At 41.0% G+C, this 26,395-nt stretch overlaps 1 protein-coding gene across 4 annotated transcripts in view; it reads left to right on the forward strand.

The window, feature by feature from the left end:
* The window catches only part of MYO5B (myosin VB), a 339,707-nt gene that overhangs the window by 217,825 nt on the left and 95,487 nt on the right, over positions 1-26,395 (forward strand). For all 4 annotated transcript variants that reach the window (XM_072992940.2, XM_072992941.2, XM_072992942.2 and 1 more), the window contains exons 15-17: positions 6,499-6,651; positions 8,125-8,222; positions 14,701-14,787. In XM_072992940.2, coding sequence (XP_072849041.2) covers positions 6,499-6,651; positions 8,125-8,222; positions 14,701-14,787 — 338 coding nt within the window. The remainder of the gene's footprint in view (positions 1-6,498; positions 6,652-8,124; positions 8,223-14,700; positions 14,788-26,395) is intronic.

The following is a 26,395-nucleotide window of genomic DNA, read 5'->3' on the forward strand; positions in this document are numbered from 1 at the left end:
TATCTGTGGCAGGTTAATTTCACATCATTGTTAGGCTTGAGGTACATCGGGGAAAAGGAGCAGCAGGGTAGAAAGAATCCAAGACCAAACAAAAAACATGAAATGGTTTTTGTGACATTCTGAGCAGGATTCTGTTTAGTGGCCCTATCCAAGGGACTCAGTACGTGAGATAACTCTGGCAGGACAAAATTATTTTTCCCAAATATCCTTTTTTTGTTATTTTTATTTTTATTTTTGTTGTTGTTGTCAGCAGGCATGCATTATTATTATTATTATTATTATTATTATTATTATTATTATTATTATTATTATTATTATTATTATTATTATTATTATTATTATTATTATTATTATTATTATTATTATTATTATTACACTCTCTGTTGTTCCCTCTTGAAGTACAGTCAGGAAACCTGGAGCTCTCTGGGTATCATTTGACTTTAGCCTTCTTAATCCCTGACAATTGGCCTCACTGGTTTAGATTTATGGGAATACTGTAGGAATCTTACAATTTGCAGAAGGCTATCAGTTCCTTGTCACTGTTGTTAGTATGTTTTGGCAAGAGTGGCAGCCGTTGTTAACCTGCTCCAGCGAAAACAACAAAACACCATAAGTCCTAGCAGGTGATATTTGACATAATTTAAGAGTTGCTGCCCATAGTGGGTTCTATAACAGGAAAAGGATTTTGGGCCATCCCAATCCATTGGCATCCCCTCAATAAACTTACAAGTTTATTCAGATATGGAGCACATAGGAAAATGTGAATGATAACGGTTAACGAAGTGGGGAACGTGTGTGATGTTTGGATCCCTTCCAGAAAGCAACACAAAGACCTGGCCTACAAGCAGTTCAATAGGGCATGAAGTGACACCCATACGTTGAAGCTCGTGCCAAATGTAATGTGTTAGTCTTTAAGCTGCCACAGAATTCTTTGTTTTCTTGACACTGTAGTGACTCTAACCCAGATCCTCCTACTTTAGCTGAAGGATTGTGTAACCAGAAAAGGGCAAACCCTACTCAAGTGGAGCAACGTCTCCATTAAGAAGCCTGCTTTCTCCTTTTGAAAAATCACACAGTACTAAACTGTAATTTAACATTATGTTTAGAGGTGGGGGTATTCGTAAATGAATACAAATATCCCCCCCACAGGTAAAAATAATCTATTGTCTGCAATAAATTAGCCACTCCTGGCAGAAGGCGGGATGACAAGCCTCTCTACCAGGTCGCAGAGTGGCTAATCCATCGTGAAGAATGACATGATAGGAAGGCTCTGTTGAGAGCGCATGAATGGGCAGTCCAGCCCCATGGGTTCAGACCCTTATTATTTCCACCTGTGGGGGGATATTCGTATACAAATACCCTCTAATTATGTCTTAATCCAGTCAGTGTTGCAACTGGCTGGGTAAGGTAGCCTTACATGTGTTTAAATAACAACAACAAGCCTGAACTCAATATGATAGAAATCCCTGAATTATTTGGTAAATGGCCAGAAGCAATCGAGAATAAATAATTTGTACAAAGTGTGCTGCTTATATGCTGCCCCATAGCACTTAAAACACTCTCTGGGCAGTTTACAATTTAATTATGCAAGTTACAAATTAATTAGGGTACATTTTGCCCCCCTCCCCCCGGGTACTCATTTTACCGACCTTGGAAGGATAGAAGGCTGAGTCAACCTTGAGCCGGCTACCTGGGATTGAACCCCAGGTCGTGAGCACAGTTTTGGCTGCAGTACAGCAGTTTAACCACTGCACCACGATGCTCCTCCTTCTGTACAGAAAATAAGAGAAATGTTGCAAAATTTGATGGAACCTCCCCAAGCATAAGACCTTTCCTCCCTAAAATATATGCCAATAAGTTTGTTTATAACGCAGTGTCAAATCTAAATTGGATTGTAAGCAATTTTCTCTATGAAAGGAATGATATTCATTCAATTCACTTGGCAGCCAGCATTTCTAAATTGTAATACATTCCCTTAAGATCACAGAACACAAAACTGAGGAAATGAAGAAAAACATACAATAAACCTGCCTTGCAATTAAGACTGGAATGAGATGTAAGATTGTTGAGGCCAAATAGGAAAAACAATTGCTTTTCTCCCTTTTGTAAGGGGGAAGGATATAAGGGCTGTCTTTAAAAGCTTAACATCATGTTTGAAACACTGTCACTGAATAAGGCTCAGCATCTTAAACTTGCAGACTATCTTTACTCACTGAAACAGAGGCTTAAGGTAAATGCAGCCCAGTTTGATTCTGTGTCCTACTCATAGCTTATTGAAATTTTGAGGATTTACAGAATTGATTAAAGAATTATTACTTTACCATCTAAATTCAAGATAAAGTAGAGGACAAAATTAAGGTGCAGAGACCTATCTAACAATATCCTTCTCAGAAGGTATTTTTCAGGATAATTCTTTGAGCACTTTATTGTTCTGTCTGAATCTCCTGGGTAATTACTAGAAAAACGGCCTTGATGTTTCACACCTAATGCAGATGAAGGGTATTAAATTGTATGCAAGCTCTCATGAGAAACTGGAACAGTCTCTTAAACATTGTTAAGTCTTACAATAGAGATGCCAAAATGAACTTTGATGTTGATAAATGTGCTCTTATCCATATGAAAAAAAAGCAAATTCTCAGAGGGCAATATTAAATTACTAATGGATAGTCTATTCGGTGCTTTGGTGAGCAGAAAACCTATAAATATCTAGGCATCCATGAAAATCTCAGTATAAATTACAGAGAACTTAAGTCCTTAGTCAGGAAAAAATGCTTTGATAAGAATGAAGGTGATACTCAAAAGAGAACTCAATGCAAGTGTAAATATTACTGCTGTCAATACTTGGGCAACAGCAGTACTAGTGTATTATTTTGGAGTTGTGGATTGGACATACAGTAATCTTGCTAATTTAAATAGGAAACCCGAGTCCTCCTGTCAAAATACAGGTACCATTATCCATAGGTGTTTACAGAGCACCTTTATTTGCCACAGAACATGGGCAGGTATGGGCATATTGAAACTTTGTCAAACTTTGAAACTACTTCCATGGAAACAGGATTCCACTTTATCAGATTATAGTAGAAAATGAGAAAGGGATATCAGTATTAAAACCTGCAAATGAGAAATCACTTACGTTAACGAAAATGCTGCAGTGCAGTGAGAAACCATTACCCGGGCAGCTCCCCAGTTACCTCCTGGATGATAATGCTGATAAGCAACAATCAAATCTGCAGTTTAAATTAAGCTATATTCAGGGATTGATTTGCACAATCCAGGGCCAAGTTATTTCTACTAGATGCTGCCAGAAAATAACTATGAAGCAAGGTGTAAGTGATGTATGTATGGCCTATCACAAATCTAAAAACATTTCAAAGTCTCATAGGAGGATGTTCTAAACCAGTATCAAGGGATTATATGTGTTGTTGTTGTTTAGTCATTAAGTCGTATCCGACTCTTCATGACCCCATGGACCAGATTATGGCAGGCCCTCCTGTCTTCCACTGCCTCCTGGAGTTGGGTCAAATTCATGTTGGTCTCTTCGAGGACACTGCCCAACCATCTTGTCCTCTGTTGTTCCCTTCTCCTCTTGCCTTCACACTTTCCCAACATCAGGGTCTTTTCCAGGGAGTGTTCTCTTCTCATGAGATGGCCAAAGTATTGGAGCCTCAGCTTCAGGATCTGTCCTTCCAGTGAGGAAATCAACCTTCAGGGTTGATTTCCTTCAGAGTGGATGGGTTTGTTCTCCTTGCAGTCCAGGGGACTCTCAAGAGTCTCCTCCAGCACAGCAATTCAAAAGCATCAATTCTTTGGCGGTCCGCCTTCTTTATGGTCCAGCTCTCACTTCCATACAGGAAAAACCATAGCATATGTGTAGGCGTAACCAAATTGCAAAGGTCAAACAGTAGATGACCTCTTATAGATTCCGCACATCTTTTCCTCCATTTTATTTTATTTATTTATTACTTTGGTTTATATACTGCCTATTAGTGCCAGAGCATTATTCTACACAGAACTAAATGCAATGTAAATAGCAAAAACAGTCTAAAAACATAAACAGCAGTGCAATTGGTTTTCATAGTGAGGCAAGACTGGAGGAGAGACATTCAGCTGGGGTCGCCGTGAAAGGCCTACCTGAATAGTAATGTTTTTAACTGCCTCCTAAATGAGTATGGGCGGGGGGAGGAAGCATAGCTCCTCTGGGAGTTAATTCCATAACATAGGGAATAAATTAATTATTTATTATAAATTCCAGCCACTTTCAGTTTTAGAAAGTGAAATCCCAACAGTATATTGACTCAGACAAGTTATCAAACATGAAACATAAGCCAGAAATTATACTTCTAAATAGGCAAAAAAGAAAAAAAAGGCATACCATATAGAAGTTGGAGTTCCATGAGCAAGCAACTTCAAAATTACAGAAATTACAAAAATTGCAAAGTACCAAACATTAAAGTAAGAAATCAAAAGACTATGGAAGCAATATCCTCCCCCCATACTAATCAAGTCCAGCAACTGGAGTAATTCCAAAAATTTTGGTTACCAATTTAAAAATTGACAGTTGCTGCTAATTTGCCTCCTGAAATTCAAAAATCAGTAATTTTGCAAACCATCTCATCTCACTGACAGATTTTTACTTGACTCTTAATGTTTAGATTTGACCCTTTGGTCCACCTCCATGCACTAGCAATGTTGAGAAATAAGAACTATCATCATCTCCCAGTAGTTTCCCCAGTATATCCTTATATCTGATTAGAGGCAGCAGAATCCATTCAAAGAAATATACGGAGTCTGTATTATGTAAGTCATGGATTTTTCTGTGGGCTTGGGCAGGAACAAATTAAGATCTCTCTATGGAACTACCGTGTTTCCCCAAAAATAAGACAGGGTCTTATATTAATTTTGGGGGCTTATTTTCAGGGGATGTTTTATTTTATTTTCATGTACAACAATCTAATTTATTGAAACATAGTCATGTCATCTTCTTCTGGTTGCTGCACAAGGGTGTGGAGGACAGGGTTTCACTTAACTGGGGCTTATTTTTAGGGTAGGGCTTATATTATGAGCATCCTGAAAAATCCTACTAGGGCTTATTTTCAGGTTAGGTCTTGTTTTCGGGGAAACAGGGTAGGAGATGGCTTATCTGAAGGTGTGAGCATAAGAGAGGCAACCTGGAGGCAGGAGATAGACAGACAAAAGAATTCTGTGCAGCTGAGTTTAAAATAACACCCAGCAGGCATAAAACAAATACACCGTCATGTGTCTGACCAGAGGATAATATAATGCAAACAGATTCTTTTCTCGGTGGTATTTTGACTGATATGCAAACAAGGTTAAGCCAATTAATCTCTTGGAGGAGCTGGTGAGAAATCAGGCACATAATGAAGGCAATACTGGGGTGATGCTGCTTTATTTCCTTGTAATTCTAGCGTGTATCTTGGGCTAGTGTTTCAAAATGGGGCTAACCACAGTTTCTTTCGTGACAGAAGTCGTGCCTAGTAGAGAATATGTACAGGGGTTGCTGTAGTACAGGGGTGAGCTTGCTGGGGGGGCAATGTGTAGCCTGTATAATTAAATTGTAAACCGCCCGGAGAGTGTTTGTAGCGCTATGGGGCGGTATATAAGTCCAAAAAAAAAAATTACATTCTATAGGGGGCCACATGACTAAAACTGGCAGGAGAGACAGAAAATCAAGGTAGGGAGTTACATGGAATACTCTAGAAAAGGATGTGGCCAAATAGAAGCACTCCACGTTACTTGTACAACCCTCCATAAGGTCCCCTTTGTTTTCTAAAGCACTTTCTGTGGCAAACTGGCTGTCCTTCTCTATAACAGGTGTGTGCAAAAATATTTAATATACACCCGTCCCCCGCTCAACGATTGCCTCACTTAATGAGGAAATCGCTTTATGATAAGGTTTTTGCGATCGCAATTGCGATCGCAAAACGATGGTCTAAATGGGGGAATTTCGCTTAGTGATGATCAGTTCCCTGCTTCGGGAACCGATTTTCGCTTTACAACGATCAAAAACAGCTGATTGTCAGGTTTCAAAATGGCTGCCAGCTGAAGAAAATGGCAGCCGCTGTGCTTAGGGACGGATTCCTCGCTGCACAGGCATGGAAAATGGCTGACCCTATGGAGGATCTTCGCTGGACGGTGGGTTTTCAGCCCATTGGAATGCATTAACTGGTTTTTAATGCGTTTCAATGAGCTTTTTATTTCATTTGACGATGTTTTCGCTCTACAGCGGTTTTGCTGGAACGAATTAACATCGTCAAGCAAGGCACCACTGTATTAAAAATGTTGTTCTCAGTGACACAGACTCCAGTAGACATTAAGAATTATTTGTTGTGTTCGCCATGGTACTGCTTACATTTTATGTAACCTACTTTAAACATAGTTATGAAAACGATTTGTGCAAGAGGAAAGAACGTTTATGTTGCTGCATTGCTGTAAGAATTGAAACTCAAAGCCTTTCTCTCTCTTCCCCCCTCCCCCAAGTATCCGATGGTGGCTGATTTGTTCCACGATGAGAAAGACCCTCCACCGGCTGCTCCAGCTGGAAAGGGAACTTCCTCAAAAATCAATATCCGCTCTGCCCGTCCAGCTGTGAAACCAGCCAATAAAGAGCATAAGAAAACAGTGGGACATCAGGTAGAGTGAACATTTTTTTGTTCTCATATTGCAGTGTGCTTAGCCTTGGCCCCAGCGAAAATATAACGTTGTCAGCTACAGAACAAAAACATTGCTGTATTATTATTATTTTTAAATATATATATACTGTACTCTGATACCATAATTTATAGATTATAAATAGGACTGAAGATAGATTCCCTTATTGTCTTGAGCAGGTGCTATAGTCTTTGCTCTTTCAAAGCTTACAGTTTTCTGTGTCTCAAGGCAGGGAAGTTGGAAGCAAAATTATCCCAGTTCTCCTCCTAAGGCAGTGGGCCTCCAGATTTTCTTGGACTTCAGCTCCCAGAAATCCTGGCCAGCAGAGGTGGTGGTGAAGGCTTCTGGAAGTTGTAGTTCAAGAACATCTGGAGGCCCAAAGTTGAGGACCACTGTCCTAAGGGATAGTTTGCCTGGGTGAGCACCAGGTCCGTAGGGGAGGGCCTGGTCAAGAGGCCTCCCTGTTGGGATCGTTGATGCTACTCTCTGTCCTTCCCCACGTTTACTTGAAGACAGGCGGTGGTATGGCCAGAGGGCATTGCCACAGCAGATCCTGGCCTCCTGTCTATTCATCTGTTTTTACAGAAGATACGTAGTTCTGCAAAGAGGAGCACCAGGCTCAGCATCTTTGTAGAGTTGGAAAAGTTGCTTTTTAAGACTGTCATTCTCAACTCCCCTCAAAGCCTTGCCTGTTGCCCATACTTTCGCCCTATCTGGAGTAAAGGGATTTTTGAAACCACGGATTGGCATTAGCCTGAGACTATCATTGCCTACAGAGTCCCTTCCCGTGCTTGGGGGGGGAGATATCAGCAGGCTTGTGGAAATCCCCCCGGTTTTCAGATGTATAGGAAATCTAAGAGGAGAGCCCTCAGAACAGCCTAATGAGGCCTTTTCTGAACCCAAGCCATTGCTACACTTTTATAGATTTATTGCTGTGTGAGCTTTCATGGATTACAATCCAATTTCACCTCCTTAGTACAATATTTAGGCCACAGATTATACATACAGCGCACATGCTTTTAGACTGAAATTGAGTGAACTGGGATATGAACTTGTAAACTGACAGTTATTAAAACAGGTTATGAACCGCCAACATGTTGATCACATAAAATTGTCCTGACAATTTTATGCAGAGTGAATCACAAAGGTAAATTCTCTGCTTTTATATGATGGTCAAGCTCTTGTGTTTGATATGTTGCAGCCATGACTTTTGTTTTCACTTATGCTGAGGCCAGAGTTTGGTCAAAGGAAGTAACTTTGTGGCTATGAGCAGGACCATAGTGAGCGCTGTGTGTGTTCACTGGCCATATAATGTTGACTAAATATAGCAGCAGTGGGGGGAGGAAAGCACAAAAATCAACTGAATGACTAGACTCCCAGAATAGTTTGTTGCAAGCTCCACTTGTTTGGCATTTTAATGCCTAAAGGTTTTATCTCTTTATCTATCCATTCCAGTTCCGTAACTCCTTACATTTGCTTATGGAGACTCTGAATGCCACCACTCCCCATTACGTGCGCTGCATCAAGCCAAATGATGAGAAACTTCCCTTCAGGTAAGTACTGCTCTTTGATAAAACAAAGCCACCAATAGCGTGTTGGAAATCCATAGCAAAGCATACCATGAAATTCATCATTTGGCTGACAGTGTTGTACAGTGATCTTCCTTTATATTGTCACCATAATGGTGTATGGTTTATAATTAGGATTCAGTCTTTCCCAGACAGCTATCAAACAGCATTTTAAACTGGAGATACCAGAAATTTAGCTTGTTACCTCCTGCAGTTAAATAATATTCCTTGCAGTAAGCTATGTCCTTTCACTAAATAATGGCTATATGGTAGAAACCCCTTATCCATGGGATCAGTATCCAGTGATTCACTTATCCACAGCCTGAAAATATTAAAAAATATTAAAAGAAAAATCTGAGAAATATATATTTCTAAAGATGAAGTTACTAGAACTGGCCACTAGAAGGAGACAGAGGCCATGCTGTGTATAGCGTCTGCTAGAAAAACATATTTCCATGATTTCATTTACCAGAACTGGCCACAAGAGGGAGCCAGAGACTATGCTATGAATACAATTCCCAATTAAAATAGTGTTTAATATCCATGTTTTTCATCATCTTCTGGGGTGGTGGTGCTTGGAACTGATCCCTCATGGATATGGAGCTCCTATTGTATCTGTTTTTTTTTTTTAAAGGAAAATTTGAGGCATGAGTTTTGATAGGAATGGGGATTGTCCACACGCAGCAACTATTGTCCCCATGGCATCTGCCTTTCCCTGATGCCTTTTTTTTTCCAAAAAAGATGATCACACATACCCAATGGCAACAAAAAGCACCACTTTAACTCCATTGGACCCACACGCTATTTAAAGGCCTAAATAGCCTCTCCCCCGCCCCCCTCCAATGACTGGTCACTTTCAGCTTTGGAAAGGTTGCTACAGATCCTGGATTTTACATGGTTTAGACCAGGCTTGTCCAACCTGCGGCCCGAGGGCCACATGCGGCCCAGGTCAGCTCGTAATGCGGCCCAGTGCAATTTTTTATTTTTAAAGAAATTCCAAAGTTTCAAGTTACACTGCCAGTGCTTGCGGCCGGAATGTGGCTGGGGCATGTCACAACAGTAGAGGGGGAGAGAGGGAAGGAAGGAAGGAGTAGGAGGGGAGGGGACAGGGGGGCTGCATGACTGCATTGCGTCGTCCCCGTCAATAGGCAGACCCCCTCCCGGCCCCATAAAGCCGCCAGAGTCGAAGCTGGCAGCCTCTGCTGTCTGAGATCGCAGCTGCTGGTAAGCGCGCTTGGAGCGGGGCTGCGGAGGACAGCTAGGGCTGCCCCCCCCATGCGGCCCAAACCAAATGTATGTGCGGCCCAAAGCAAATTTTCATCTTCTAATGTGGCCCAGGGAAGGTGAAAGGTTGGACACCCCTGGTTTAGACAATCCTAGGTTGGATGAAGCAGTGGTACAAAGAAGCTCGAAGTACAAAAATCTCGGCGATGCACAAGTTCTGTCCTCAGTCTCTATTAGGAAGGTTGAGACTCCCTAAGGCCAAAACTCATTTCTCTTACCCTGTCACATTACTACCTAAATTAAGGCTATTGTAATAGGCAGGGGAAGTTCTGTTTACTTTGAATAATGTAGAAAGAGATGATGATGATGATGATGATGATGATGATGATGATGATGATGATGATGATGATGATGATGATGATTATTATTATTATTATTATTATTATTATTATTATTATTATTATTATTATTATTATTATTATTATTATTATTATTATTATTTTAAAATAGCAGTCTTGTGACACCTTAGACACTCACAAAATGGTTGACACAAGACGGTAACAGACGAACCTGGCCATCCATCTAGAAATAATAAAGAACATATCCCAGCTGGACTGGCGCTCCTTTGCTAGCGTTGCTGTAATATTTTTTATTTTATTTATTTATTTATTAGATATCTACCCCGCCTGCCCCCCTAGACAGCGTCTACTAGTACATTGCGGGGCTGTGTCCCTTCCTCCCACCTCATCACAGACATAATGTTTTTTTCTTGTTTTTTTAAAAAATGTATCATTTCAATGAGAATTTATGGTTGCAAAGGCTGATTCTTTCACACAAACCAATAAAACAACCACACTGTGAAATGCAGTGGAAAAGAGGCAGGAGCATTATATGGGCTGTGAAAGGAATGTGCTGTGGGTTACAGAAAAGAGGGCATCGTTCCTATTGGCTGATGCGGCAACTCAGTTTTGATGGATATATGGATCATTTCACTGACACTTGATCATACACAGATCTTCATTGCATGTATATTATTAAACAACCCTTCCCTTGATACATCTTTGGAACCGGTGCTCCTTTACAATCAGCTGCTTTAATGTAGCGAATGTTGCAAAAATGTTTTAGAAAGCAAACCTTGTTTTATATACAATATACATATTTACAGAAACAATATTTTTCAGTACTATTGTTGTATCTTGCTTCATTGATCTCAAAAACTTCCATACTATTTAATCAGACATGTTACATGTATCACCCTATTATGGCTTTTGGTCAAAATGGTTAACTTTGATTTTTATGGCATACTATCTATGTTCATTTCTAATTTTTTAATGGAATAGTATCTATGTTCATTTCTAATTTTAGGGTTACCAAGGATCACGTTATATTCAATCTCTAGATTAAATCAGATTAGAGAAAATGCAGCATACGGTCAACTATTATCTTGGGATTCAGTAACAACACATTGCATATAATAAACATATTTCTCAGTAACAAAACTTTGCATATAATAAACATATTTCTGCCCATTATTCTGTGCTTTTCTGCATTCTCAAATCTGAGGATAATACATTAATGTAGACAACATTTTAAATGACCCAAATCTCATGAAACCAATCTGACACGGAGCAGTAACTTTCTGTTTAAAACTGGCAATAGATACCTTAACTGCTACTGTTGTTTATTGTTACTGAAATGGCACACATGGATGCTCACACATACAGTTGTGTTCAAAATTATTCAACCCCCAATGCTGCAAAGGGGTTTAGGGACTATAGTGTACATTTGGAATTGTATTCAGAATGAAATCCTACAAGGACGTTTTAAAGAACCAAATGCAACTAAAATAACATCAATTGTTTATGTAATACAGTAGTAAATGTTTCTTTTGTGGTTTCTTCATTGCCACAATTATTCAACCCCTTAAAGACTACCACTCTGAAGAAGAGAGGTTCATTCAGGTGTTTTCGATCAGGTATTGAAAACACCTGTGGATGTCACCGAGCACCAATCAAGCATAATAAGCACCAATTAGGCAGCTTTAAAATGACTGTGATACTCAGCTCCTTCTAGACATTTACTGGTGTGGTTACAAACACGGTGAAGTCAAGAGAATGGTCCAGGAAGACAAGAGAAGAGGTGATTTGTCTTCACAGGAAGGGCAATGGCTATAAGAAGATTGCAAAGAAGTTAAACATACCAAGAGACACCATAGGAAGCATCATTCACAAATTCAAGGCAAAGGGCACTGTTGAAATGCTACCTGGTCGTGGAAGAAAGAAGATGCTGACTTCGACTGCTGTGCGCTACCTAAAGCATAGAGTGGTGAAAAGTCCCCGTGTGACTGCTGAGGAACTGAAAAAAGATTTGTCAGATGTGGGTATAGAAGTTTCAGCTCAGACAATAAGGCGCACACTGCGTAATGAAGGTCTCCATGCCAGAACCCCCAGGCGCACCCCCTTGCTGTCTCCCAAGAATAAGAAGAGTCGACTGCAGTATGCCAAAAGTCATGTGGGCAAACCACAAAAGTTGTGGGATAGTGTTCTGTGGACTGATGAAACAAAATTAGAACTGTTTGGGCCCATGGATCAACGCTATGTTTGGAGGAGGAAGAACAAGGCATATGACGAAAAGAACACCTTGCCTACTGTGAAGCATGGCGGAGGGTCAATAATGCTTTGGGGCTGTTTTGCTTCTGCAGGTACAGGGAAGCTTCAGCGTGTACAAGGTACCATGAATTCTCTTCAGTACCAGGAGATATTGGATGAAAATGTGATGCAGTCCGTCACACACCTGAGGCTTGGGAGACGTTGGACCTTTCAACAGGACAATGATCCCAAGCATACCTCCAAGTCCACTAGAGCATGGTTGCAGAGGAAAGGCTGGAACATTTTGGAGTGGCCATTGCAGTCACCAGACTTGAATCCGATTGAGAACCTCTGGTGGGACTTAAAGAAAGCAGTTGCAGTGCGCAAGCCTAAGAATTTGACTGAACTGGAGGCTTTTGCCCATGAAGAATGGGCGAAGATACCCGTAGATCGCTGCAAGACACTTGTGTCAAGCTATGCTTCACGTTTAAAAGCTGTTATAACTGTAAAAGGATGTTGTACTAAGTACTAAGATTGAATGTCACTTGGGGGTTGAATAAAAACTAATAATGATGTGAGCACAGAAAAGACATTTATGGTTATTTCATTATAAACTTAAGGTTATATTTCTCTGACCTACAAGTGCCTCTTTCATGTAAATGTAAGCAAGATGACTGAATGATCAAAATCAATGTCAAAATGGCCAAAACATTCAATTTCAGTGGGGGTTGAATAATTTTGAACACAACTGTACACCAGCCCAGAGATCTGCTCCTTCCTAAAGGAACACACCAAATGCCAGTTCTTACTTATTTAACTTCATGATAATGTAATGGATCACTTCCTGCAGGCTTGACAGCTGTGATGAATTTTATAATGAAGCAAGTTATCAGGAAGAGCTGTAGTTCTTTTCTGGTACTTATGCATTCAGGTCTGGTCAGAATGGCTCATTGATTCTAGATCTATTACACTTCAAATGTGTAAGAACAAAAAGTACCAGTACACCTTCACCCAAATTTCTTCCTTTAGCCTTTTTTCTCATGTTGAGCTGTGTTTTGGAAGGGATCGTAGTCTGGAGCAGAGTTTGGAAAGTTGTTTAAAAGTAGTTTGTGGATACAGTCTAGCATTTTTTTAAAGCTGTGCAACCAAAATCTCAATAGCCATGATAAAGTCCTGCTTCTATTTAAGAATGAACAAGCAAGAACACATTACAGTGTTTGAAAAGTAATCCATTGCTGTTATTTAACTGCAGTATTGGGGGAAAAAGCTCATTGCATTACCTGTGCTCCTAATTGCTTTTCCATTGCTTGTTTTAAAAGCAGAATCGAAGAAACAAATGCATAAAACTTGAAAAATCCCTTTGTCAAAAGAGCTGAAAAATGCCTTTTCATGCCCTTTTAGAGTAACTGTTGCAGGTGCTAGAAACTATTTCACCAATAAAGTATCACATTACCTTATTATAGCCTTTTTACTTGAGAGCATACCTGAGTACAGATAGCTATCTTACATGTAACGTATTGCTTCCAAACTCTTGAATTGAATGAGCAGACGAAGTAGCTTTCATAATTAAGAATCCAGGTTTAGCTGGTGTTTTCAGTTCAAACAATCTCAATAGGGCTGCAGATGACCCTCTTTTCCAGATTCTTTTGTAGTGGGAGAAAAGGTCGATAAAAATCATTCTTTTGCCATTTACCTTGTCCAAATATTACCTGTTTTTTTTTTAAACTACTTTTCTCCCTGTCTCAGTTTTTGGGGCTTAATTAATGAGAGAGAAGCATGAGGTAGCGATTAAGACAGTTGAAAGAATGAAGAGAAATGTCACAACAAGGAAATCGGACACCAAACCAAGTGTTGCTAATTCAGTTCGGGCAAATCCATATGATTAGAGAGCTCTTGCCACAGACTGAAGTGGGTGAACACTGCTATCCAAAAGTAGGGTAATTATAGGTTTCAGTCCTAAATTCAAAGCAACTTCTCATCCACAATCTTTTATCAAGAAGCCATTATCCCTTACCCCCCTCTGTGAAAGGAGAACAAAGACAGAGCGTGCTGTGTGTGATTTAAGAATACTTTAGGCAGATGTACCTTTGTGACTTCAAAACTAGGTTTCTCTAAGCAACAAATACTCCTGCAAAATCCTTGTTGTACTGCTTTATTTGTGTTGTTTGTCATTCTTGCTGAACTCCAGCCCACCTTTAGAAAAGTGTGAAGCCTTTCCTGAAAAATGCACTATGCTATGGCAATTCTAGCTGGAATTCTCTAGTGGACCACTGTTGGAAAATGACCCTAAAGAGCAGTGGTTCCCACCCTTGAAGTCCCTAGACGTTCTTGAACTCAAACTCCAAGAAGCCTGCATCACTAGCTATGCTGGTTAGGATTTCTGGGAGTTGTAGTCTAAGAACATCTTCGTACCCAAGGTTGTGAAACCACTGCTATAGAGCCTAGATGGACAGTATGTGACCCTCCAGATGTTGGTAAAGTGCAGTTTCCCATCATTCCTCACCCCTGGTTATGCTCGTTAGGGCTGGAGGGCCACACATCCCCAATCCTTCCTCCTGATCAAGATGCATACTTTTGAAATACTCCCATCAGGACATTTAGACTTGTTGTAATGCCACTTTCATGTTGTACCATAAACTCTGCCTTTGCAGCTTTGATCCAAGGAGAGCAGTCCAGCAGCTGAGAGCATGTGGCGTGTTGGAGACCATCCGTATCAGCGCAGCTGGCTATCCGTCCAGGTATTGTACTTCTTGTGTTCCTTTTAAAAATTTGTTCTGTTTCTTTAAAATTAAAGGGGGGGGGGACATAAAAGCAAAGAAGAGCTACTAGTGCACACCAGGAGAGCACATCTTATAATAATATGTATATTGGGGGACAAAGACTTAAGAGCTGAGCTATCGTAGGTATTAGGAAGCTGTTTAATGGTGAATCTCCAGATAGTCAGAACAGCTTTACAAAGCAGTGAATTTCGAGCTGTTCTATTGAATGCTTGTTTTCTAAGTCTTTTAGCAAAAGTCTGTCAGGTTCAAGACAATAATGTTCGACAGATTTCCATTGAAGGATGCTTTCACTGTAAGAAAAGCCAGAAAATGGAGATGCCCCCCCATCCCCTTATGCCCCCCAAATGATTGCTTAAAGCAGCAGAGTGCCAAAAGTAGAAGATTCATAATTCCCTGCTCCGAATTAGGCCTGTTCCTGCCATTCAAGAGAGCCACTGCTGTTCTATAGATCACTCCAAGCAGGCTGCTTTTCAGATGTCTGACTCATTTAAGATCATCCTAGGCATGATCATCCTAAGCATGACCTCCTATACGGCAGCCAGATCACTAACTGGGGCTGGTCCCCGGGACCACATAACACCCCCCCCCCCGTTAAAGCAGCGCCACTACCTGCCAATCTCTTTCTGGGCACAATTCAAAGTATTGGTCCTAACCTAACCTAAAGGCCTAAATGGCTTGGGCCCAAACTATCTCAAGGACCATCTCACTCTTTATGAGCCCGCTCGAGTGCTAAGATCATCAGAGGAGGCCTTGCCCTTGGTCCCGCCACCTTCACAGGTGTGTTTGATGGGGACGAAAGAGAAGGTCTTCTCTGTGGCTGCTCCCAGCCTCTTCCACTCTCTCCCTCAAAAGGCCAGCCTGGCCCCATCTTTGCTGTCCTTCTGCAAGCAGTTAAAGACGTTTCTCTTCATCCAAGCTTTCCTTTAATTTCTGGCTGCCTGAGTGGGATTTTTAAATGGATTCTTGTGTCTTACTTCATTGGATGTGTTTTGATATTGCTTCTGTTTACCATCCTTTACTGTGATATTTGTTTGATTCCTTTTATTACTTGTATACTTACTGTTTTTAGCTTTAAATATTGTCTTGGAATGCTGTAAGCCGCCTTGGGCTCTTCTTAAGGAGAAAAGTGGGGTAGAAATATTTTCAGTACTTTCCCACCCTTTAGGTGAAATGACCTGAGAAATCACCTGTGCAAAAGCAGTTTCCAGGTCACCTACCTACAATATTTGACTTTTGAAGAACCTTTTAAAGGCAAGTGTTTGGGATGTGACAGACTCAGTGTAGAGCCCTCCGGGCCGGTGATGAAAAGTGGGAGAGTGTGTAAGAATAGAACTTAGCCTTCTGCCTTTGAGAGCATGAGAGCTTAGTCTGTCGACAGTATTTGCATGTGTCCTATGGAATGGGAACCTAAAACTTCACATGTACCATAGAATATACATTGACTTCTCCATAGTGAACAGGCTAGTTGGCATATAAGACTCAGTTCCTTGAGTCAAAACCACTTTTTAATCACTGAGTTCCACAACACTGATTCCTTCCAATACTCTTCTTTTTTTAGTAATACATACTGTCAGCCTTGGAGTGATTATGGTACATTTCAACGAGAAACCCCATCAATACTTATTCTCCCCTCCCCCCTTTGTGATCTAAAGGTGATGCCCTCAGTTTCTTAGCTTCTCCCCATCTAAAATCTCATACTTGCTTTACATTTTGGACAGTAAAGCTTGCAATACTTGAATAAAAGTTGCAAAAAGAGCAGATCCGGCTTTCTGTCACACCATGCATTCTCTCTATCAGCATCTTCATACCCCCACATCCAATATCGTCTTGCTCTGAGCCTTGTGACGCAGTGGTTAAACTGCTGTACTGCAGCCAAAACTGTGCTCACGACCTGGGGTTCAATCCCAGGTAGCGGCTCTAGGTTGACTCAGCCTTCTATCCTTCTGAGGTCGGTAAAAGGAGTACCCAGCTTGCTGGGGGGCGGGGGGGGGCAATGTGTAGCCTGCATAATTAACTTGTAAACTGCCCAGAAAGTGCTTAAAGCATTATGGGCATAGTATATAAGCAGCACACGTTGCTTTGCTTTGCTTTGTGTTTAGTGTGTTTTGCAGCATTGGCCTTTTTTGCATCTGGAATTTGCATCCTAATGCCTCCATCTCTGAAAATATAAAAGAAACATTTCCAGGCAGGGTAAAATTTACACATCCTGAATGTAAATCAGATATAAAGATGCCAGAAGCAAGTAATCTCTGGGGGGAAATGTCTCTGGCTTTATGGCCAAGTCGTTTTATGTTTTACTGCCAGCATAACAATCAACTTCATCATCGGCAACAATGGGCTTATAAATATAAGGCTGTTCTAATAGCGCATATCACCCATGTCACTCTCCTTGTTACTTCTCCTTTGGTTCTGTCCCACAGTGTTAAGGGTCTACTGTAGAGCATTCTCTATGAAATGCCATGGATACGTATTACTCAGTCAACCTCAGACTCCTTTTATTGCTTCTTGTAATGGGCCTTCACTGGTGATATTTCATGTGTCGGTAGATGGGATCAGTGAGGACCGCTTTTCTCGCATCACTTTTGAAAGGGGAGCCTGGCAAAGCTACTTTAGTTGCGGCTGTTGTCAAGGCCTGGTATTGTCGAGCAGCTGCCAAGATCCATACTTTCTGGCCCATCACTGACTCCATACCTTTGTCAACCCCCCCTGACCTCACTACCTACCCTCTTTGGAGTTGCAGTTGCTCCCTCTTGACTAGAACAAAGGTTCCTAACCTTGGCTAACCCAGACATTCTTGAACTACAGTTCCCAGAAGTCTTCACCATCAGCTGTACTAGCCGGGGTTTCTGGGAATTGCAGTACAAGAACACGTGGGTTATCCAAGGTTGAGAGCCGCTGCACTAGAGTGTCAAGAAGTGACATTCTTGGACTGCAACTTCCAGAATCTCTCATCCAGATTGGCAGCCACATTGCCATTAGCCATGCTACCTGGAGGAGTCTGGGAAATATGTTCCAGAAATGTAGCTGCTTCAACCTCTGAGATTTACCTTCTTTTTCCAAGTAAGCAACAAATGAGGAGGTAGAGTCCCGCTCTTGCCTCGTGGTTTACTTTTAGGCAACTGAAGGAGTATCAAGGAAGAAAGGGGCATATAGGAGCCTTCTTGCCCCAAGGGGGTCTCCCAAAACCTATAGCCAGTACTGCCCCTCTGCCTATGGGTCTGTGCAGAGGCCATCACCTGCTTGGCTTTGGAAACTTTACCTACATGCATCATGACAACTTCTATACTGCAACAATTATAATCTGGGAGCTGTATTTCCAAAAATTAACTTTTTCCTAGCTCTGTGCATACTTCTTCTCCGAGACTGTTGGAGGATTGGAGGACAGGAGTCTGAATTTGTATGATGTGATAGTAGAGGCCTAAAAGGACAGGATAAAGCAGTGTATAAGGAGCACAGGTGACATCATTATTTTCTTTCTTTCCTTTTTCTTTTTCTTTACAAGAGCTTTGGAAGGAGATAAGTGCTATTCAGCATCCCAGCAATGTACAGCTACTACTGCTAGCTTAGGACTGTCTCAAAAAGTCAAACATACAGAAAGTTATTGGAAGCTGGAATCATGTCAGTCTTCCAGAGGTACTATTTCAGCAGAGCTTGAAATAGTGATGCTTGCTCGTTAAGCCATGTAACCTTCTGATGTCCAAATCACAAAATACGGCAAGCTGATTTGCAAACGGTGGGTGGTGCGAGAAGCTCCAGCTGCGACAAGCAGAGGCCTTTTCCTCTGTTCTTGTAACAGGCTATCTGTAATGTATATTTTGCCTTCATGTCAACTATACATAGAAAGATGAAGGCATAAATCTTGGTGGTACCCGATTAGGGAGCAGTGCAGTGGGGTATATGGAAAATGGGACAAAGGACCACTGGGTGGGAGGAGAATCCCAAGGAATTTGAGTGATAGTGTTTGTCAGAAAGAAAAGTTGGCTAAGGTGCTTGTATGTCTTGACCATCTTTCTACAAGAGCCTTATACTGTATATAAACCCTATAAAAATAACAGCCCTGCAAAAATTGTCTTTCGAGACTGCTTTTCCCCTTCCTCAAAGAGCACGGTAGGGGAAGGGCTCCGCTGAATAAAACACCAAAGATGTTCAAAGCTTGGTTCCTAAGTTATACAGTAGATCAACCCATTTAAATCTGCAGTTCATAAGGAGTTCCAGCCATAGTACCAGACTAGCAGAATAGAAGGCTGTTAGTCATGCTTTGCTTCTCGCAATCCACATTATCAGTAATCTCACCAGATTACTCATAAACATGTTCAAATCCACCCATATGCTCAAACATAGGTTGCAGGAAAAAATATGACGTGTCATAGAAATCCTCCCCCTACTTACATTTTCATGGACTGTAACCCTCTTTAGCACAATGATGCACATGATAAAGTAGAGTACAGTCCATGGAAGCTTACAATAAGTAAAATCAGTTAATCCTTAAAGTACCATAAGACTTGTTGGTTTTGTTGCAACAGATTAATATGCCTATGTCCTTGCTCTTGGAGATATGGCTGGTCATCCCATCTACCCTTATCCCAGGCATTGCTGATAATGTATGATGTCGAAGGTAGAAGGTCAGGTATTTTATGTATATACTACCAATCACCGCAATGCGATGTTTTGCCTATTCATAACATTGCAATGCAATCGCATTAGCGATCTAAAAAAATAGATCGCTATGCGGATTCGTCGTTAAATGGTGCACTCGTTATGTGAGGCACCACTGTATAGGTAACTTTCTAGTATATGAGCTTTCCTGAGCTCACCTGTCTTCTGATTAAATACTCATGCCTAGTGGTAGAGATGTAATAAAAACCCACAAAACGGTCACACCTTTAACTATCACTTGGGTTTGAAGCCTCAAGTACATATGACTAGCTGGGCTGGATCACACCAAAGATCTCTCTTTGGTGTGATCTAATTTGTGCCCAAACATATACCAGTGGGAACACCACAAGACAGGACTATAGCACCCTTTACTCATAGTCCATAGGAACTTGTATTCTCAGATGTAGTGCCTCTGAAGGCTTCGTCTCTCAAGTTTCAGGTACTCGTGTGAGTCACACTTTCGTCTAGGAGAATTCTCATATGATGCTAAACCATCATTTAGCTTTATAAGTATAACAATCAGTGAGTAATGCTCCCCCTCAAATCTCCAGCAAGTTGTTGGGAGACTGAATCATGCAAGTCAAGACTTGCTAAGCTCATCCTCATAATACTGAATTATGATGTAGCATTACTTTCAAAACAGCTCTGTAGAAGACAAAGTTTTTATTTACCAGAAGGCTATAAAACTTTTAGTCCCATCTGGGCAGATGGTTGAGGTAACTGTTGTGGCTACAGATTCCACCCACAGCTGTCTCTGCATGTCTTTGTGTAGAAAACCATGTCCTTCAGCTTGAGTTGTTTTTACTGTGTTTGAAGCTATTGAATCGCACAGTATGGGTGAACATGAAGCTGTTTGAAATGCTGTTTCTTTGCAAAAGTGACAAACGTCAATTGAGGATTCAGGATTAGTCGTACAATTCTCCAGTCTTTTTTGAATATTATGTGCTCTGATATGTTCTCTTCTCTCTCTCTCTCTCTCTCTGTCCCCCTCCCTCCCTCCCTCTCTCTCTCTTTCTTTCTTTCTTTCTTTTTTGGAAAGAATAGCTTTTGGTTATGCCAGCTATTTAATCATTCCTGATACAGAACTACAAGACTAGTCAGCTTTACATCATAGCAAAAATGTTGAGATAGTGACTGATCTTCACCCTAGAACAGAATTTCCTTGTATAAGCTAATTTGGTAGATAGTACATGAAGTCAGAATATGATTCTGAAGGGAAAACAAAAGAAATAATTTGATTTATTCACTTTTCTTTCATACTCTCTTGAGGTCCAGCACCATGTGACGTGGGACTTGTTTCAGTATTGTTGGCCAGGGATTTGGACGGATGTACATTTGTTTCCTAGTAACATAGGTGGATTCAAAATCTCTGAAATATTAGTGTTCTTTCCATCATCTACATGCTTGTATTTCTGTTCACCATGTATGAGTGTGTAAGCTAGACAGCAAAGAAAGCTGACTGGACAAAATGGATTTGTTTGAAATGTGGTGCTGGAGGAGAGCTTTGTGGATACCACGGACTGCCAGAAAAACAAATAAGTGCATCCTAGATCAGATCAAACCTGAACTTTCTATGGAAGCAAAAATGTTGAAACTGAGACTGTCCTACTTTGGGCACATCATGAGAAGGCAGGGTCCTCTGGAGAAGATAGTGATGCTGGGACAGGTAGAAGTCAGCAGGAAAAGAGGAGGAAAAGAGGAGGACCCTATATGAGATGGACTAATTCCCTAAAGGAAGCCACAGGCTTGAGTCTACAAGAGTTGAGCAGGGCTGTTGAGGACAGGGCATTCTAGAAAGTGCTCATTCACACAGTCACCATAGGTGACTTGGCAGCACATAACAATCATGAGGAACTATCCTAATAGATCATCTTTGTAGAGAGAAGAGATGGGGAATTTGTAGCCCTCCATATGTTACCGAATTGGATCTCTCATTCGCACTGTTGGCCAAGCCAGCCAAGGATAATGCTACCCATAGCCCGACAACATCATGGACATACATCGTCCACTGTTAGTATAGACTGGCCAGAAACCTACTCCTACTCTGCGTTTTATTCCAGAGTAGATGCAATCATGCTTGTAAGGGCAGCAGATTGGAGCTAATTAATGAGGTGACAACCATGCAAGTGGATGTACAACTGGGCACACATCTGGAACTCCCTATTGAAACTCATGCTGTCTTATTTCCTCTCGAATAAAATTCCATTGGGATTCTGGCCACTATGTCATTCTGGCCAAAGGATTATTATTTACAACAGTGAATGAATCCAATCAATACAGTCAGCATGTTCTCTATATCAGTGGTCCCCAACCTTGGGCCTCCAGATGTTCCTGGACTTCAGCTCTCAGAAATCCTGGCCAGCAGAGGTAGTGGTGAAGGCTTATGGGACTTGTAGTTCAAGAACATCTGAAGGCCCAAGGTTGGGGACCACTGCTCTAAATGAACAGAAGGAGGAAGAGGAGGAGGGGAAGGAATAATATATATGCAATTTCAGATACAGTGGGGTCTTGACTTGAGAACTTAATCTGTATTGGAAGGCGGTTCTCAAGTCAAAAAGTTTCCAGGTTAAATCTGCATTTCCCATAGGAATGCATTGAAAACCACTTGATCCGTATCTGCTCTTTCCCGTCCATAGAAACTAATGGGAAGCTGCTATTCCGCCTTCGACCACTAGAGGGGGATATTTTGTTTCTTTTTTTCTTAGGTCAAGAAAGGTTCAGGGAAGGCAGGGAAAATACAGTCCAGGCAGTACCAGGCAGTCCGAAGACTGTCTCCCAATCCACTCTCTAAACGCTGGGAGGAGTGAGGAAGCAGACAGGCACCCTTTTCACTGGCCAACAGTTAACTGAAAGTTCAAATTTTGCACTTTCCCTGCCTCCCACGTGGGTTTTTTTCAGTTTGTAACTCAAATCTAAGTATGTAAGTCAAGTCAATATTTTCCTATGAGAGTGGTTCTTAAGTCAAAATGTTCTTAACTCGGGCCGTTCTTAAGTCAAGACCCCACTGTAATTGCCCTGAAGAAAACCACAGGAAATATTTCCCATTTCTACCAATTTTACAGAATCAAGAACAATATCCATTCTTTTGAGCAACGCTTTGTTCAAGCGACTTCAACGATAAGAGCTGTTTTTCTAAATCAGCCAACTACATTATTACAGTGCAAGCTGTGCTCAACCAGGTGTACTCTGGGGGCTTAATAGGCAGAATATAACAGTGATAGCTGTCTCGTTGCTTTTCCTAGCATCTAGAACAGTGGTTCCCAACCTTGGGTCCCCAGATGTTCTTGAAATACAACTCCCAAAAATCCTGGTCAGCACAGCTTTCCATAGCTACCTAGCATGCTGAGTCATTATTTAGCTGTGCTATTTCACCTGATATTACCCTCCTCCTTTATGTAGTCCTTTATACAGATGTTGCCAGTTTGGCTACAAAGGGGCTCCATGTTAGGAACATAAGATTAGTTGGGAAATAGGTCCAAGGGTTGGCCTGTGGTTCAGAAAACCTGCTGCAAGTTATGTAAGCCTGTGGCCTTGACCACATTTTGTGGCAGTGAATTCTGTCAGTTAGCTATATGTTATGTGAAATGCTTTTGTCTTGTCAGTTCTGAATCTATTGTTATTGGCTGTCATATTTAGTCGCCAACCTCTGGAACATAGGCAGGAAACATATATTTAATAATATTTAGAATTGTTTTTAATTTTAATTCTCCTTCGAGAAGTGAAACATGGAAGTTTTGGTTTTCAGAAGACAGACCAACGCTCACTGAGTCTCACCAATGTGTACAAACTTTATGACTTTAAATGTAAAATATTTCCTTGTGGTTGATCCTTCACAAAGCTTGCGTGTAAGGTAGCTTTCTCACTTTTTTTCTGAGCGTATTTGTGTGTGTGTGTGTGTGCGCGCACGCACGCACGCACGTATGTACCCATATTGCACTTTCCCCTTCCATGCTAGTTTTATTTATTTATTTATTTATTTATTGTATTTATACCCCGCCTATCTACAGTGGGGTCTTGACTTGAGAACTTAATCCGTATTGGAAGGCAGTTCTCAAGTCAAAAAGTTCTCAGGTCAAATCTGCATTTCCCATAGGAATGCATTGAAAACCATTTGATCCGTATCTGCTCTTTTCCGTCCATAGAAACTAATGGGAAGCTGCTATTCTGCCTTCTGCCATTAGAGGGGGATATTTTGTTTCTTTTTTTTTCTTAGGTCAAGAAAGGTTCAGGGAAGGCAGGGAAAATACAGTCCAGGCAGTCCGAAGACTGTCTCCCAGTCCACTCTCTAAATGCTGGGAGGAGTGAGGAAGCAGACAGGCACCCTTTTCACTGGCCAACAGTTAACTGAAAGTTCAAATTTTGCACTTTCCCTGCCTCCCACATGTTTTTTTTTCAGTTCTTAACTCAAATCTAACTATGTAAGTCAAGTCAATATTTTCCTATGAGAGCAGTTCTTAAGTCAAAATGTTCTTAACTCAAGCCGTTCTTAAGTCAAGACCCCACTGTTGTTATTTCGACCACTCTAGGCGGCTATTCCTTCTTTGCCATACAGAAGTAACCACTGCCTGTGGCGGCTGTTGGATCCTGGGAATCAAAATCCAAAGAAGTAATTTTTTTTTTCAGGAGTGTTGAAATATCTTGGCATAAAAGACACCTGAAGTCTGGATTCATCTAGTGTTTGTCTGCCCAGATTTACCCTTGACATCATATACAAGAAGGACAAAACAATAATGTGCTTCTTTCTACCTATTTAGAAAAGTCCCGAATTTATTTTCTACTGAATCAAAGCAAGCAAATCTCTTGTGACCATTTGGTTTCCATCTCCCAGCTCCCCAACCAAGCTTTTCTTGCTCTTTCTCCTGTTGGGGCATGATGAGGACAGCAATTTTTTAAGCTGGATTAACATCAGTTCAGTAGGAGAGTGAGCTGATTGCACTGTGGAATGTAGAGGCAAACTGAACAAAAGAACGGGCAGATTAATTTAGGACAACTAGAAAATCCAGTACGTCCTCATGTCTGGTCTGAATCCTCCTCCTTAAAAATTGAAAACTTGTGTATTATTTTTAGAGTTGATTGAAAGTTATTAAAGGAATTAAACTTGGGTTTGTCAGGTGGAGGAGGAAGGATTTCTCTGAGTGATCTTCCACTTGCCCATTTAATTGGTGGAGGTGCCTATTCCTATGACCTAAGAAAGTGAAGAAAGTGTGAAAATTGATGGAAGAAACATCAGTAATTTAAGATAAGCAGGTGACACCATATTACTGGCAGAACACAGCCGGAAGATGAGTTGAAACAACAACTGATCAAGGTGAAAATGCAGAAGCATGGCTGCCATTGATCATTAAGAAGACAAAAGTCATGATTACAGAAGAACGACATGCCTTTAATGTTGAAAGTGAAGTCCGTTCGTCGCTCGAAAAGTTTGTAAGTCGAAACCAATTTTCCCATAGGAATGCATTGAAACCCATTTAATCCGTTCCGGCTGTTTTTGGTTCTTAAGTCGAGGGGCGGTTCGCAAGTTGATTCATTAGTTCCCATAGGAACTAATGCAAAGCTGCTTAATCTGTTCCTACCACTAGGGGCAGAATTTTTCTTCCCCCCCCTTTTCCCCCCTTTTTTTGGTTCATAACTCGATTCTGCGTTCACAAGTAGGGTCTACTGTTTCCTATGAGACCGGTTCGTAACCGGAAACGTTCGCAACTAGGGCCATTTGTAAGTCAAGGGCCCACTGCAGTTAAAATTTTGTGTATCTTGGCTAATTCATCAGTCCAAGTGGAGACAGCAGCAAAGAAATCAGAATAAGACTGAGACTTTGAAGGATAGAAATGAAGGCATTAGAAAAGGGCATAAAGTGTAAGGGTGTGTCATTGGAGACCAAGGCCAAGTTATTCATGCCATTATATTCCCAGTTGTTGTACGAGAATGTGAAAGCTGGACAGTGAGGAGTACCAACAGGAAAACATTGGCTCATTCCAAATATGGTGCTGAAGGAGAACTTTGCAGATACCATGGTCCACCCGAAAGAGAAACAAGTGGGTTCCTGACGATATAAAACCCAGATTCTCATTGGATATAAAGTGGTGAAACAGAGGTTGCCATACTTAGGGCACATCATGAGAAGACAGGACTTGTTGGAAAAGACAATAATGTGAAAAGTTGAAGGCAGCAGGAAAAGAGGAAGACTAAAATTAGATGCATTGACTTAATAAAGGAAGCCATGGAGCCATGCTCAGACAGTGGCTACTTTCCTGTGACAGAAACTGTAATCCCAGGAAAAGGTGGTATAAAATCAGGATGTGAAGTAGGAAGCAAGATGTGTTTACTTGCACACAATGTTGACATAAATCCTTGTTTATCTCATCCTCACAAGCTAGGGTGAAGGTGCAAAATTATTCCCTTCACCTCGCGAAAGAGTGAGATGGCTTATATTGCTCTTGATAAGAGAAGGAGAGAAATAACTGGTTATGAGCTTTCTTTGCAAGAAAAAAAATTGGATGGACTTTAAAGGTTACCAGAGCAAATGTTGTGGTTTTGTTTTTTTACAATCAACCAGTCATTTCATTTTTGCTGTTTGTAAGTGTGTGCTTTGCTTTTCAAAGGGAAAATATAGTCATTTTCTGTAGAGACAGTTTATGCAAATTATGGAGACACCTTTGGGGGAAAATTGGATTTTTGACTCTCTCTACCCAAAGGTAAAGTATCTCTCGGGGCTTGAATAATCCTCACGGAGGTGTCTCATTGAGTCAAGACGGCCTATATTAAGAAAAACAGAATTTATCAAGAATTCCTTACACAACAAAGGGAAAGAAAAGAGAAAACTAGCTAGTAATCAAAGGTCTACTAATAACATACCACAAGTGTATATTTGGCTTTCAGAGCAATAAAAACCCTATGCAGACATTATATATGC

Source organism: Pogona vitticeps, chromosome 2, assembly GCF_051106095.1.
Source record: "Pogona vitticeps strain Pit_001003342236 chromosome 2, PviZW2.1, whole genome shotgun sequence".
Taxonomy (NCBI): domain Eukaryota; kingdom Metazoa; phylum Chordata; class Lepidosauria; order Squamata; family Agamidae; genus Pogona; species Pogona vitticeps.